Raw genomic sequence first — 16,810 nt, forward strand, 5'->3', positions numbered from 1 at the left:
CCACCCCCACCACATGAATTTTGTTATGTGCACCAATATGGAGGTGATGTGTCACACATTACCTCCATATTGGTGCACGTAACAAAATTCATCCCACACGTGTGGAAAAAATTAGAGGGAACACTGGTAACTACTCCCTGTGCTCATTCAAATCCCTCCTAAAAACTCACTCCAGTCAACTCACCTATGAGCAGTGAGGGGAGGGGGTGAGGGAAAGCAATGCAGTCATGGAAGAGGAGGGCATATTGCCTCCCGTGATTGGGTATATTGCCCTGCGTGATTATGTGAGGTTTCCCCCTCTGTCTGTGATCCTCACTTTTTGGGTCATGGTGAATTTAGGATCAGGGCCCCATTGCAGTAGGTACTGTACCAACTCAGACTTAAAAGTCAGCCCATAACCAAAGATAATACAATCTAAACAACATTCATCACCCTGGTAAGGCACCACCTCTCTGCTCTGCGAAGGGCTGTCAGGGAGGAAAGCTCCACGAGGACCATCTAGCATAGTTTCTCTCTGATCGTTCTGGCTGTGAGGATGCAGAGGGCAGGCTGGAGTCTCCTCAGCCTTCCTGCAGACACCCGAGGTGAAGGGAGCCCGGTGCCATTAAGGCAGGAGACCCGCATGAAGTTCTTGTGTACAATCTGGCTCAGCAATAACAGTAATTAATAACGGGCTGGGAGAGAAGGGAGGGATCTAATTCCAACTGCTATTGTGTGAAATCCCTTAGGGAATCACAAAAGGTCTTTTCCGCCCTCAGGGGATGATATTACCTCTGATCATGACTGGAAGGTAAGGAAGGACATGATACCCAAAAAGGTCTTTTTCTCTGAAAGGATTTTGGAATTGTTTGCCTGCGTTTAAGGAATGGACTGGTATTTACCAAACATCCAGCGATAGCCCTGGGTTAACTCACTGTTAGCAAGGTTCACCTGCTAAAATAGAGGGCAGAGATCCTGGCTGTGTGGTTCTTGCCTTTATTATAATTCTATGCAGCTGTTTTGGGGCCCGATTCTCTTCTCACTCACATGGGTTTTACACTGGCGTAACTCCCTGGGCTCCAACAGGGTTATCCCTGACTTATGAAATCAGAGTCACAGCTTGACACCGTCTCTATGTTAACCAACCATACTGAAAGCTGTCATTGAATGATTTATGCAATTTTTGGTTTATAAACAATCACTAGGCTAATTATCTACTCGGGCATTACTTTTTAATTAATGTAATTCTGTGTAAAGCACTTTCAGCTATCAACATTCCATCAACCCACATGCCTACACTTTTCAGATCACTCTATTACAGAACCAAAAACCTTCCATGATTTTTTTGTGCTAAATTTTCATATACTTCCGTAGGAACTGTGCTCACAGGCTGATGGCAGGATCGGTCCCTATGACGTTATCTCCTGATCAAGACTTTGTGGTATTTTCAGGCTGGTATATTTCAGAAGCGCTCAGTGCTGGCCTCACTCTGCTTCCTCTGGGGCGCTGTGCCATGGATTTCAGTGAGAGCAGAGAAATGCCCACTGCAAAGTGTTTTTGAAATACCCCATCCATAGTATTTAAAATGATTAATTATTAATCATGTATTTACAGTGTGTAAAGCTGCATATTTACAACTCTCTTTATGAATAATGAGATTTCAGCCTTATGGCCAAAGGAACTGAAACATTTTTATAAGACTCATGAAAAAATGATTAAAAATAAAGAGCCCGATCTAGGCACAGAAGGGGAACCTCCGCTCCTGGAGAGGGGATCAGCTCTTTTTGCCATGGACTCCCCCATGTTTAGGCCTTCATGGAAGGCACTTAGTGGGTGAGAGGTGACAGAGGCTGAGCAGGCCAGAGGACACATGGATGATGCCCCATCTGATCCTACACAGTTTAACCAGGAAAGATAATACAGCCTATGGCTAGGTTAGCTTTTCCACGTAGCCTTCTCTCTGGAGTGCCTGCGAGAATCTGCATGCTAGGTGGTCTTCCCTGGATATATCCCTAGCAGCATGGTTCCTGTGGAGATGAGGGTGTTGGCTAGGGCCAGAGCAGGTGTAACGCTGACAGACTGTCAGTGGGTGTGATCAAACTGAGGACTTCTGGAGCTTAGTGCCTGAGCCTCGACCGCATGAGCTAAAAGCCAACTGGCTGTTAGTTAAGGCTGTAGAGCAGACTCATTTTCTCTCTCTCTCTAAGTGGTCTTGGTGCCACTAGATAGGACAGCACACCACACCCAGAAGTTGTGTGGATTACCCAGGGGCACAAAGCTTCTCTGAGCAGATACTTTGTCATCCAGCAGTCCTCTGGGGCTCCCTCAGCTTTGGACGCAGACCCAGTGGCTTACTGAATGGAGTGGATGTCTCGAGTTGGGCACTCACAGGTCAAGGCATATAAAATGAATGAACACTTCTGAAAATGCGGCCACGGCTTTTAGTGACGCTACTGATGGCCACATGTTCATTCCTGGGTCTTATTTAGTGGGGAAAAACCCAAACACATGAGCATAAGATTACAGACCAAATCCTCCTCTGTTCTGCCACAAGGAGGAAGGATGGGCTTTTGGTTAAGGCACTGGCCTGGAACTCAGGGGATATGGGTTTGATTCCCAGTGCAGCCACAGACTGTCTCTGTGACCTTGGACAAGTCAGCTGGGGAGATTTACATAGGCCAAGTAGGCCCAACTCCCATTTAAAACCCATGGGACTTGGCCATCTAATTCCCATCTGCACCTTTAAAAATGTCCCCCAACGGGTATCTGCACCTCAGCTCCCCATCTATCACTAGGATGATAATGTTGCCTTTTTCAGTCATATCTATTTATATGGTGAGCTCTTTGGGGCAGGAGCTGTCTTTTACCATGTGTATATAAAGTGCCTGGCACAGCGGGGGCCTGGACTCAGCTGGGGCCTGTAGATGCTATTGTAATACAAATAAATAAAAGCAACATGAAGTCACTGGAATTATTCCAGATTTACATGCATCTAACTGAGAGCAGCATACACCCCATTTACTATTAGATTTGGTAACAGAAGCATCAAATTATATTACAGTACTGTACTAGTGCATAACGTAGTATACATTAAGTATATATACACACCATTAGTACCTAAAAACAGAGCACATTTTTAAAGTAGGTATTATTATAGTTCAGAATATGACATGCCATTCTACTTTATGTATTTTCTGTATAAACTATGACAGAAATACAGTAAGTCAGTAATTTCAGATACCTTTGCATAGACACTGTCACTGTAATTTTGCCAGGAGGAAGATAATAAATCATACTTTTCCATTTGACTGACATTCTGTTTCCTCTATCTGATTTCAATGGTGGTGTGCTATCTTGCAAGCTAGCATTGTTCATGGCTCCTTTTATTAAAGGATAGGCACATTATTGAAATGTCTTTTGTACTATGATTTTCTAGCAGCATGTGAAATTGCTGATCATATAAGAAAAAGGTCTCGTTTGTTCAAGTTGTAATGCAAAATCACTGCTGAATGCATCTCAGAAGGAAAAAAAATTATTAAGATTGAGGCCCTGTGCTGTCCTTGTTAGTGATCATTTTCTTGCAATTTACAAACAGGTATCTGAAAATTACTAGTGACTTGGATCACTGGTCAGCACACTGCCAAAAGGTTTTAATAATGTTTGCTCTTGCTATTATTAGCCTCCCTTGATTTGAATGCTTTCCAATGTTCACCATGAAACTGAACACTCATCCTATTAAAGAAGGGGGCAAACTCTGCATGGAAAATTCATTGCCAGCCTAAGCTTCTCAAATTTAAGATGTCATATTTCTGTTCTCTTGTGCCGCTTTAAAATAGAGAACCCTCGTCAAAGCGGCAACTGGACTATTAGATTTACTTGGGAAAGACTGGGTTTGAGGAGGAATAATGATTGCTTTTCAAATTAAACATGTCGCAAATATTTTCCTCTCTCATCCACACTGTACATCTCTATCACATAATCTGCACGTGAAAGGAGTGCAGAAATCCCTTTGAAATCAATGGGAATTTTGTGCAGTGAAGGAGCTTGGAATGTGCAATAGAAATCCCCCCTGCAGTTAACAGATCTGAGAAGTCTGACCTAAGAATTTTAAATATAATGCAGACATTGATTAAACGAACTATAGAACTAGTGACAAGCGGTTTGAATATCAGTTTTGGGATTCCACTTGGTATAACAATATCATATAGTTGGTAACAGTCTGCTAAAGTTCCAAAATGTGAATTTAATTAACATTTAATAAGGCTGTACTTATTGTATTTCGTAATGGTTAGAGAAGAGATCGTGGTGTCACTACATCTCAATTCTGTTTCTGGCAGCCACCGTGGGAAAAACAAACACTTAACTCTCTGGGCCTCATCTTATCCCAAGATAGAATGGACATTATTAATTATTATTAATTATCATAACAGTGCATAGTACATAATTATAGACCAGGACCCCATGGTGCTAGGTACTGTTCAAACACAGAACAAAAAGATCTTAATACTGGTCAAGTCCCCAAGGGTGTCGTGAGGATAGTTAATAACGTGTGCAGTGTACTGACATGTTTGATAAAAGATACCACCTATCTTCCAACATACTATGAGTACATTTGCATTAACAAAATGTTTTCAAAAAGAATGGAGCAGATGTTACTATTCCCAAGTAAATGTTCCCCAAATAAATGAATAATTAGTGTTTTATAAAGCCATACTTAATACACTTATTACTACTTATTATTTGGATCACCACGCAAAAGGTCCCAATCAGGATTGTGACTCCACTGGAGAAGGGACTGCAGCGGAAGACATGAACTCTGGCCTGCTGTGTTGAAACCAAGCCAACAGAGCACAGCGGTATATCCATGCATAGCCAACGAGAGGATCAGGACCAAATTTTAGACATGACACAAGTGACTTTAAGAAGAGATGGGGGAAGTTAAGGTGGGAGGATGAGGCTGATAGTAAAACACCATGTGTGAAATCCTGGTTCCATTAACATTAGTGGGAGTTTGGCCATTGATTTCAGTGATGCCAGGTTTTCACATCCTGTGTTAATACAGTCAAGTGCATATCCTGATGGTATGGAAGATCCCATAGTGGTAATGGATTATTTCCACTCTCTTTTTTTCACCCCTTGGTCATGCTTAGTCTAGATCATATTTAGTCCTGCTTTGAGTGCAGGGGACTGGACTACATGACCTCTTGAGGTCCCTTCCTGTCCTACAGTCCTATGATTCTAAGCTCAGTACAAATTATGAATGTTTACTGGCTATTTAGGGATTCTTTTGGGGAGGGGGGGTTTGAGACAATGAGACTGAAGGAAGTGGTGAGGGATATGAGAGTGGGTGAAGTTCTATGGTGGTGGCAGAGAACACAGGAGAGGAACAAGGAGATAAGAAATGCTGGGCTGGGGACAGGTATCAGAAGAAGATGGATAGAAAAGGATCAGGAGGATGAGTGGAGGTGATATGGCAAGGAAGGGAAAGGGTATCAGTAAGAACATGTTAAACAAAGCAGGTAGTTGTAAGAGTCAGTAGTTGGTAGAGTCTGAGATGCTGTGGTTGGTGGAGAATGGCTGAGTTGGAACAAGGTAGCTCACTCTGCAGCACACAAGGAGTGTCTGTACTGAGGAGTGGGGAGAACTGCCCCAAACTCCTGGAGTTCTAGTCCCAATGAGTTTGGAGAAGCGAGCCACTGTGCTGGACAGGCAGGCTTGCCAACCCTCTGAGCAGCTCCTAGGCTCAGAGCATTGGTGGTGAGCTGGTGCCGTAGGAGACATGAATATAGGGTGGGAAGACCCTGCCATTGGAGTCTGTGTGGGTAATATCTGTGTGGGAAGGTGGGGGATCACATAGTATGACAGTAGGTCTCTGGGCCCCAGTGTTCCTGGAGTAGGTCCTCCATTGATATGGAAGTGGAAGGAAGGAAGCAAGACCTACTCATGTCTCTTCCTCCTGGTTGCCTTGCCTTAGCATTAACTGATTATTGCACCATATTGGCTGGCAGTATATTGTGGATGGATCATTTATCCCCCAGCAATGAATGCTCCTTAACAGTATTTTTATGTGTTGATATATACACACAGAGAGGAGCACTCTGATGATCATTCTGTATCTTCCTATCCTGAGTGATGAAAGAATCATGGGATGCACAAAAGTTGTTATGGACACACAATGGATGCCTCAAAGTAAAAACCTAATAATCTCAAGAATGCTCCTACCTATGGTTATAAAAGTATCATAAGTCATGCTATAAATGGGGGTTGGAGAGAGTTATGGCTCCTTTTATTCTGTAAATTATGTATTAGAATAAAAAATCACCAAGCACATAGAAAAGCTGCTGTCTGATTTTCTCATGACTCCTTCATATTTGTCTATTTAACACTAAGAGTCATCTGACACATCGTCTCATTAAATCTATAGAAGTGCATATGTGGGAATGCTAATTTAAAACACTAAGTGCATTTATGACAACCTGAGGCTGTTTCCCTGCTGTCGTTGGGTTCCCCCCTGCACCCCATCAAGTGAGAAATGGGAGAGTTCCTGATCTGTTAGAAGAGTTTTCTAAGTTAGCACTGAATGGCACCAGTCTTGGATATTTGTAATTGAAAACAAAGCCACTGCTGACACGTGGGGAAGAAAGAAGGCTATCTGACCACATGGGTGTGGGGGAACAGAAAGCCACCATATGACCACACAAGAGGAAAGAAAGTGAACTCTGTATTATCTGTTCACATGAAGAACGTCTCCACCCTTTGTTGCTGCCGCCTCCTGACTGCGTGGATGTAGGGAAAGAAAGAGAAAACCAACCTCAGCCTGTCATTCTAACATTTGACCTTGGGGAGCAGGGGGAAGAGTGGCAGAAGGCTGTAGAGGCAGCAGCTGTCAAGAAGCGGCTAAGCAGATGGGAAGAGAATGAAAAATGAGGGAAGGAGAAAGGTGGAAGGGATAGAGCTCTGCCTTCTTCCCTGAATCTCCCTGGAGATGGTGGGAATTCTGTCTTTTGGGACTAAAGCAGAAGGCAAGGAAGGCATTTTGGGAGCTCAGACTGGGAGAGGAGGATTTGTTCCTGCAGTAGTGAGGCAAGCTGAGTTAAGACTGGCTCCTCCCAAAAGCCATGGCCTGGTCCTGCCTCCCTTTTCCCCTGACCATTGTTCCCTCAAAGCGAGCTCAAACCCCTGGAAACTGGTCAGTTTTGTAGCTATTAAGGCCCAGATTTTCAAGGTATTTTGGCATTGCTGTATTCACTGTTGTAATGCCCCACTGATTTAGCAGCCTAAATCCCACTGACAGTTGATATAGACTTCTGTGTGCCTAAATCACTTTTGAAAATGAGATTCAGGCTCCGAAACTAGTCAGGTATTACGATACTGAGTGCAGCAACACCTAAATACCTTTACAACTCTGCGCCTAAATGCCTAACAAGGAGATCCTGGGTACGGCCACCATCTTCAGAGCACTCACTGCCTCCCGACTACTCCCTCCAGTTGGAATCCCCAACCCTTGCCTGAAGTTCCATGAAAATTGTGTTAGGTTCACATCAGGGCCAGGAGGTCTTCATGGTTTTCTTAAGTTATTTGGCCTTTCTATAACATTGTGACCCTAAGCACCCTGTATTCGCACCCTACACACTACTGCAATGGTATCAGTGCAAAATATGCCTTGTGAGGTATCCTTATGGAAGATAACAACATGCTGGTTATTAATATAACTGTAAAACACAAGTGTTAACTTTATATGTGAAGTGATGGATTCTCTCTGGATGATATTTAAGACAAGAGAACCTAGCCCAGATAAAGGTGACAAACAGCTCTTTCCTAGACAAAGCAATATGGGCTTATCTCCATTTACATGTTAGCTATAAACACAGCTATTGAGTTAACCCAGCAGGGGTTATCCTGTTCCTGAACTTGAGAGAGAGAGAATTAACATGATTCCTGCACTGGACACGGGAGTCTGAGTTTTCCAGGATGCCTTCCTGATTTATGAAACAAGACATCCCTTTGGGAAATATAAGGAACACAGAGAGACTCTATCTTTATTCTTCATTTTAAGAGACAAAGAAACCAAGTGTTTTGATCTTTGCGATGGGTCCTGGACAGGCCAGCCAGGAAAAGGCTGGAAAGGAGACTTTGGGTGAGAGGCACCATCTTGAACGAAGACTGTATCTTGCTAGACCAGGGATCGGTAACCTTTGGTAAGCCCCCTGGTGGACCAGGCCGGTTTGTTTATCTGCCATGTCCGCAGGTTCGGCCAATTGTGGCTTCCACTGGCCACGGTTCGCCACTCCAGGCCAGTGGGGGCTGTGAGAAGTGGTGCTGTCCAAGGGATGTGCTGGCCATCACTTCTTGCAGCCACCACTGGCCAGTGGGAACCACGATCGGCTGAACCTGCGGACACGGCAGGTAAACAAACCAGCCTGGCCTGTCAAGGGGCTTACCCTGGCAAGCCACGTGCCAAAGGTTTCCGATCCCTGTGCTAGACTAAGTTTGAGACTTTTAGATGAGTGTTTTCAGTTTTAATTGCTTGTAACCATCTCTACCTTTATCTCTCTTACTTGGTATCCTTTAATACTTTCTCCTTAGTCAATAAACTTGTTTTACTTTTACTCAGAAAGGGAAGGGTGTATTTACCTCAGTTAAATTACTAAACTGTGATGCACCAACTCTTTAAAAGAGCAGTGAACTTAATATTTTCTGTAAATGCACAGTGGCAGGGGCACTGCATTGCAGAGAAACATTTCAGAGGAACTCCGGGGCTGGAGTTCATTGATTGTTTCCTGCTAGGTGAGGTTTGGGCCAGGAGAGCAGGGGCGACTCCAGGCCCCAGCAAGCCAAGCGCATGCTTGGGGCGGCATGCGGTGGGGGGTGCTCTGCCGGTTGCCGGGAGGGCGGCAGGCGGCTCCGGTGGACCTCCCAGAGGCATGCCTGCAGAGGGTCTGCGGGTCCCGCAGCTCCGGTGGACCTCCCGCAGGCGTCCATGCGGGAGGTCCACCAAAGCCGTGGGACCAGCGGACCGCGGGACCAGCAGACTCTCCACAGACACGCCTGCGGGAGGTCCACCGGAGCCGCCTGCTGCCCTGCCGGCGACCGGCAGAGCGCCCCCCTCGGCATGCCGCCCTGCTTGGGGCAGCAAAATGTCTAGACCCGCCCCTGCAGGAGAGCCTTGAGGAGTTAGCTGGTGAGGAAGACAGACTGATGTGGCAGGGAGCTGACATCAAGTCTAATCATCAGCAAAACTCTCTCTTGCTGAGGCTGAGTGGTAACACAGTGGCCCACAACTCTTCTTCTCCCCAGAGTGTGTGTCAAACATGTAAGGGGCTTTATAAAGTATACAAACTACTTTTGAAGTTAGATTTGCATCTGAATTTCAGCTCAGCCTTCCATTTAGGCATGCAAATATCAACATTTGAACAGCTAGTGAATTGCTGGTATAAATTAGGTGGCTGGCTGTCCACATGCTTATATTTGTGCATGGCTTTTTATGGGCACACAAAAATTATAGGCACTAATTGTGCCCACAACATGGACGTCTGATTTTGGAAAATGTGAGTCTTAGTAACTAAGCAATTCGCACCAGGCACCACCTTTTTACCCCTCAAACTAGACAAATGCCTGTGTACTCACTAAGAGCAACAGATTAAAAAAAAATTGGATTTCCCATGCCAAGCCAAGGAGGAGCTACAGTGAGCTAAAAATAAGTTAGGAAAATGACCCAAAACTGAAGCCTCTCAAGTGTTGATCTATTGCACTGTCCAAAATGTCTTCTTCAACTTGCCCCAAACTTTCCAGACCAAAAAAATCTATGTGTGTATGTGTGTGCACAAACAGATGCAAAAATCAATCTAATATTAACCTTAACTATGTATTGACCAACATGCCTCTACAAAATAAGATGTTGGAACCTAGATATTGACAAATATAAAACAGTAATCAAACAGTTATTCTGACAGGTTAAACTGTATGAGTCTATTCCAATGACAAGCAGTCTGTTTCTAAACAGACTTAAGAAAGTCTCTCATCTCTGGCACAGTTTGACTTCACTATAAATGGAAGTGTGCTGGGAAAGGCTGGAGACCTTCTAAATGCCACAAGACAAAGGTGTGGAGCCTGCAGAATATATGAACTCTTCAAAATTTCTACTATGGAGATAATGGAGGAAATCCTGGCTCCACTGATGCTAATGGGAAAACTGCATTTCACGTCAGTGCAGTCAGGATGTCACTCAATAATACCAGCAGATTCCCTGGTCCCAGGGGTTCTCTCTCTGATGGATTTACAAGATCCTAGTTATTGGCCCAGCGACTATCTTTCAGCTCCCCAAGTTTTTCTGTATCTATGGAATTGTGCTGCACTGTAAACAGAGTTTAACTCCATAGAAATACCTTGAGAAATAACAGAACTTTGCTATTTCAGTATAGTTGGAGTTTCTCCATAAGCAAGCTTCTTATAAGGGCCAGTATATCCCCTCTCACTTTCTCAGGAGCAGAGATGAGTGAATAACTGATTTTTCAGTTCAGTGGCTGAAACTGTGAAGTTTCTGCTACCTGAAAATGCATCTTTTTGTGAATTTGCTATTTGCAGAACAAAAATCACACGCTCTACTCAGGAGCCCAGCTTTGAGCTAGAGGAGGCTTGATTGTGATCTAAATTGAATCAGGAGTATCTCCACTGAAGTCTTGCATTGAGGATTATTTGATGCGGGGCATTCCACAATCTGATATGCTTTCCTTTAATTGTTAGGTGGTTATTATGATCGTGGAACTCCTTTGTCTACTGATCAGTTTCCAGCTAAAAACTTACCATTAAGTTCAGGTGGGGGTTAAGTTAAAGCACAATAAACAGGGAATCAAATATATCTTATTCATTTTAACTGACGTTTTGCAGCTCAATCTCAGTGCATAACATTGAAAACATACTTCTAGTGTTATCAGTGGTAAAGTTCTCATTGATTGTTTTTCTGAGTATAAAGGTAAAATGTCATCATTAGTTCTGTGACAACTTTTTTTTTCTTGCACAGGGTTTGTGACATAAAAGATCCACATGGCATCCCTTATGCTCTAGGACCTCTCCTGATAAGGTCTTACATTATTTTAGCATGTGTACTCAACCTTGACCCAGGAATTACACTAGGCCACTTATTTTTCAAGGAGTCACCCAAAGATGGTAACGTGTCATCTTCAGGGATCAGAGAATGATGCCTGTCATAGTAAGTTAGACTAATATTTCTTAGGCTACCAACATTCCAATATGTTTTTACAGGTCACACCATCAGCAGCCTCATATCGTATTCTTCTGCAAAGCAAAGGACACACTGTTAATGAGTCTATCAAGGATATGTGTCTAATGCACTATGGCACCTTATGAAGCTACTAGGCTGCTTCTAGGGGCTGGACTTCACTATGGGGAGATCAACGCTGCTGCAATCAATCCAGCAGGGATCAATTTAATGGGTCTAGTGAAGACTCACTAAATCGACAGCAGAGTGTTCTCCATTCGACCCCAATACTCCAGCATCTCCCATCGACGCAGCACAGTGAAGACACCAGGGTAAGCTGACCTAAGTTACATAGCTGGAGTAGCGTAACTTAGGTCGACTTACCCTGATAGTGAAGACAAGCCCTATTCTGACTTGCTAGTTATGGGTGGATGGGAAATCCCTCATGAAAGAAAAAGTAAACAATACACTATTTACTACAGGAAACAACTGCAAGAGAAGATACTATCTGGAAATAAAGAAGCTCTATCTTGTGTTACTGAAATGCTGGAAAATACAAAGACTGAGGTGAAAGTATTTTCACTGCCAGAGGAGAAAAGAAACTGCCAAGTATATAGAGGGATAAGGCTTATACCCATGAAGAGTTAAAGGTTGCACTTCAAAGCAAGTTTTCATCACTGAGCTATGAATCTGGAGGTCACATGTTCTAAATTCATATGTTGGGTATAGATGCTACTGCAACAGAAGTATGGCATTTTCCCTAGCTTAATGGAAAACTTGTATTCTAACTTATTAAAATCACAAACATATGTTGTGTTAATGGTAAAGATTTTTAGAAAATATGTTTTGATCTTACATTTAAGGTTTCTTTCAAAAGGACTTTCACCCCAACACTCCCAATGGGAACTTGATAGTTACGATCAATTATTTAGCCATATACTTCTCATTATTTTAAAGTCACCTGCATGATAATTTAGCTACTAGTGAGCTTGATTATCACTATTTAACCAGACATAGCAAGTCCAAATGCTAACGACAGTTACATATTTTGATGTACTTGTGAATATTAATTCTCTGAGCACAACACTGGCATTTTTTGTGGTACACATTTGAGATGGGATTTTTGAAAAGAGCTCAGCATTGGCTCACCTCTGCTCCCACTGGAATCAATGGGAGTATTACCATTAACTTCAGTGGGAGCAGCGATAGGCCAATACTGAGTGCCTTTGAAAGTCCAATCACTAAAGTTCATATAACATGCTAGTATTGAATAAATACTAAGATAGCCCATACCTTAAATTCCTCCAAGATTTTGTAATTTTTCCCATGATATTCACAAAAGTTTTTCACTTCTTTGCACTCTGGGCAGCATCCATTGTGTTCCACTTTAGTACACTTTGGGTGGATTTTAGGGCATTCTGGTTGGTCACAAACAGGTCCATCCTCAGTACAGACACAAGGACAGTTGGAATGCCCTGGGAAAAAACGTTCTCCCAGTTTGTATACAAAGCCACTGTCATCCACACAGCCTTTCCCTCGATAGTCATCAAAGATCAGATTGTCATTACTTGAAGTCTGGTCGCCTTCATCAGCAGGATAGTCTTCATGATTGATGGCAGCTGGGGTGACCAACCCAAGTATTAGTAACAGAAGTATACAGGCTTCATGAATAGGACAAGCCATCCCCCTCCTCAACTTCTGCATATGGTCCTAATCTCAGATAGAAACAGCTGCTTCCATAGGGACACCAGAGGGGTGGTCTGAAAACAAACATTTAAAATGAGAATAACCTCAAATATTAACAAAAACAGATGTTTGAAGACCATGCTTTCAGCCTGTCTCTGGAGATACAGTGCTTTCAAAATGAAACAAGTCTCCTATCCTCAATTATTCCTAAGGAGAACAATGCATACTAAATATGGACATTAAAGCTAGCAATTGCATATATATAGATATATATATAACATATAAGTACATGTGCATGCAAACACCATCCTATATGAAATCTTCACTCAAATGCTGACTTATACTGATGACTAATGTTTGCGTTTATCTATTTGTACAATTGGGTCATCTGACACACAAAGAAGTGGAATGATTGCCTGCAATTGCATAGCGAGTGGGTAATTCACTGGGGCTAAAAGCAGGATCGGAACTGTTCCTTTCCTTTTGCTGTAACCACTACCCCATCTCTGCTACAATACATAGCTCAGTTTCCTAAAATAAAGAGAATAAGGAATCAGGAGACGCCTTAGCAGAAAACACAAAAGGTAAAACAATAATAGTATGAGTTCTGGTCAGATTTGAGCTTCAAAAACAAAAGACAATCTTGTATTTTATTTAGACTTAGAGAGCTGGAATGCAACAGTTTTACAAGTGGCATTTTTGCAGAGAAAGGTAGAGTTGGGCTGAGAACATCTGTCAAGTCTGTAGTTTCTTTCCCCCTATAGTCCAATGTCCTTATTCAGTATTTCTAGACATTGATCTTTTTCCGGGAAACAGTATTCAGATTTGTATTCATTTCCAGCCAGTATTAGTATTTTAAAATGTCTGGCAAGCGCACAGAATTATCGTAATATATTTGTCTCATTAGGTTAGTGACAGTCTCCATTCTAAAACTTAATATGCCATTGCAGCTACGTAAAACACCCAGACCATTTGGCAATGGAGAGTAATACTTAAATGGCCAAGTTGATGATTGACTGACCTGAAAAGGGAGGAAAGCATGGCCCCAGCCCAGGAAGAATTAGGCAAAAAAAGAAAGACTCAGCATATATTTTCCTGTTACATTATTGTCTGTGTTGTGTGTCACATCACTGTCACCAGTGCACACATTCTCAATCCTTTCCTAAATGCCATTTGGATGCCAATGTAATGCCAGCAGAAAAAACAGTCTCACCTGTTTTCAGATAACTGGGCAGGGAATGGCTGTCCTATAGTGAAAAGTATTTGTAGGATGACCTCCTGAGGTCCCTTCCAACCCTGAGATTCTATGATAATAGTAGCTGATGACAGAAACTTTTTATGAACTGAAAAATATTAGCTTTATGTTTATTAATAATAAGGCATGTAGTTTCTGCTAATAGCATACACACAAATAAATGAATATAGGTATGTGTATTTACACACACACACATACATCTGTAGAAATGCACACATATTCATATGGATATCTATTTCCTCTTCCCTCAAAAGAAACATTTCTGGTATATTCAGATTTTTGGTGACTATTGATGTTAAATGGTTATATTAATAAAATCCGTCAAAAAGACTGACTCAGGAGAAAGCTATAACCTCACAGGAGAAACTAAAGGATCCTGCTTAAAAAGGCAGCTTTTCTAAAGCTACTATAGAGGGAGACACCAGATATTACACAAGCGTTGTCAAAATCACAAGCTATCCTCTTAATTGAAGTTCCAGATATGTTTTTATCACAAGGGTAAGGTACTGTAGTACTGCCTGCAATAGCTGTTATAACATGCTGAGGTTTTTTCTAGCGTGTGATGCACACAGATAAGTCTGCATCATAAAACTGGAGTAAAGAGTTTTGCTCATCTAGAAGCCACAAGTAGGTATCAATTTTCAAAGCTCAGGTAAGTGGAGATTTAAGGGGGGAAAAAACCAGCCATCAGGAAAGTAATTGATATTTGAGGTAATGTGAAATGATCCAACCCATCCACGCTTGATGGCCAGGCACTACAAAGGGAAGGGTTACATATAAATCAACGCTGCTTTGGTACAGCCTGTGTTCATCTAAGATGCTCCACAGCAATTTCCAAGCCCCAGCCTAAGGAACGGGAGGGAAACGGACCCGACTGCAGCTCCACTCTGGGGAAGGGTTTCGCCGAGTAAACAAACCCGGCTCCGCTACGAATTAGTTTAACAGTTCAACTTTTGCCTCCTTTCTCGTGACCGGCTAAGTGGGTGAGCGAAGGTAGCTCTCTCCCAGGGAATCACGGATACTCACCCAGCAGGCTCGGGGTGTACCGCTGCCGGCGGGGCCACAGGCCAACCCGGGCTCAAAGGTCAGCGATCTGTTAGTGGAAGCAGCTCCTCTGCGTTACATTTCCAGCGCCGAGCCCCGGGCAGTCGCTTCCCATCTCGCAGCGGCGGCGCCCCCACGGCAGGGGACGGACGCGTTCGCCCGGCGTTCAGCAGCCCAAGCGAGCAGCAGCTCCGGAGGCGAGGCTGCCTCGCAGCCAGCCAGTCTCCAGCATCGCTCTGGATCTCCGCGGCTCCCCGGCTGCTCCGTTCCCCTCCCCGCGCACTCCGCAGCGGGGCTGGCTTAGGCGGAGCAGCCCCGGCACAGCAGCCGCCGCCGGCTGGGGGAGCTCAGAGCCAGCCCCGGCTGGAAGGCAGCTGGCACCATCCCCCTTCTGACGCTGCTGCCACCGGGAGCAACTTTCCTCGGGCTTCAACCCTGCAGCCGCGCGGCCGGGCGCATGGTGCCAGCCGCCGGGGTCCCTGCAGCACCGCGGCCAGCGCTCCGCATCCTGCGCCGGGCGCGCTAAGAGCCCTGCCCGGGACTGGCCATTTCCGCCGGGGCCAGGCGCAGCTGCGGAGCCGTGACTACACCCACACGTTAGGAGATCGCACCAGCCCCCTTCCCCGGGCCCGAGCTGCTCGATCCGGAGCCGGGGGGCACTCCCCGATCACACAGCAGCGCTGAGATGTCAGCTCCCCACAGCTACAGGAGGAGGAGGCGGAGATGAGCGGCCAGGCGCCTCTCGCCAACTCCCCTCCTGGCCCCGCCGGCATTCAACCCGGTCGCTGCGGGAAAGAGAGAGAAACAGCCCCAGGTTGCTGCATTATTCAAACTTCGGAGCGGATCGCAGGCTAGAGTGGGGCGGGGGAGGAAGGTGTGTGGGGTTGGGGGTAGCTGAGCTCTTGTGTCTCTCGCTGTGTTGCATTCAAACCCGGCCTCCTTGCAATTCGTCTGGGCGGGCATTAGGCGTCATTGTAAAGCCACTTCTCCAGCAGCACCCAAAGGAGAGGTTGTGTGTTCAGAAAGACACACTTCCGCACACAGGGAAAGTCGAGATTTTATTTGGAACAAAGTCATTTCACGCAATGACAGCTTATGGCAAGCAATAAGGGCGAAGGCATTTAGCTGGTGGATGGCTGCTGGCCTGGTGGCCAATCAGTCCCCCAAGGCGCTGAGCCTGCCATGACCCGGACACCCAGCGGAGCTCACTCAGCTCCAGAGTAGAAGGGTTCCATCCGAACCCCCCGAAAGCAGGTGCTCTGCCTTGTGATCAAAGACAATGCTCTGCACCTCGTCCTCGTGGCCCACCAGGCTGGAAAGCTGCCCCGACTTGAGTTCCAGAGTCTTCACCGTGCCATCGTTGCTTGCCAGGGCCACGACATGACCTGGAATTCAGAGCAAAGTCATCAAAGTTCTAGAAGGTGACGTGAGGGAGTAGGGTGACCAGATGTCCTGATTTTATAGGGACAGTCCTGATTTTTGGGTCTTTTTCTAATATAGGTTCCTATTATCCCCCTCCCCCACCCATATCCCATCCCATCCCATCCCAGTCCCGATTATTCACACTTGCTGTCTGGTCACCCTACAAGGGAGCAAAGTCTGCAGTTGTGAAGGCTGAGGCTGTGGAC

The 16,810-nt window shown here is 44.7% G+C and overlaps 2 protein-coding genes across 6 annotated transcripts in view; both read right to left on the reverse strand.

Annotated features, from left to right (window-relative positions):
- Positions 1–15,615, reverse strand: part of VWC2L (von Willebrand factor C domain containing 2 like) — a 140,857-nt gene extending 125,242 nt beyond the window's left edge. For 2 of the 4 annotated variants that reach the window (XM_050916211.1, XM_050916209.1), the window contains exons 1-2: positions 15,165–15,612; positions 12,491–12,957 (exon numbers count right to left, since the gene is read on the reverse strand). In XM_050916211.1, the coding sequence (XP_050772168.1) occupies positions 12,491–12,901 (411 nt within the window). In that variant the 5' untranslated portion in view covers positions 12,902–12,957; positions 15,165–15,612. Of the gene's footprint in view, positions 1–12,490; positions 12,958–14,096; positions 14,148–15,164 lie in introns of those variants that run through there. The other 2 variants (XM_050916210.1, XM_050916212.1) reach the window with 2 other exon arrangements.
- Positions 15,616–16,263: 648 nt separating this feature from the next.
- SPAG16 (sperm associated antigen 16) overlaps positions 16,264–16,810 on the reverse strand; it is an 817,531-nt gene continuing 816,984 nt past the window's right edge. Inside the window, exon 15 of one of the 2 annotated variants that reach the window (XM_050916165.1) lies at positions 16,264–16,567. In XM_050916165.1, coding sequence (XP_050772122.1) covers positions 16,392–16,567 — 176 coding nt within the window. In that variant the 3' untranslated portion in view covers positions 16,264–16,391. The remainder of the gene's footprint in view (positions 16,568–16,810) is intronic. The other variant, XM_050916164.1, reaches the window with a different exon arrangement.

The sequence above is a fragment of the Gopherus flavomarginatus genome, chromosome 10, assembly GCF_025201925.1.
Source record: "Gopherus flavomarginatus isolate rGopFla2 chromosome 10, rGopFla2.mat.asm, whole genome shotgun sequence".
Lineage (NCBI taxonomy): Eukaryota > Metazoa > Chordata > Testudines > Testudinidae > Gopherus > Gopherus flavomarginatus.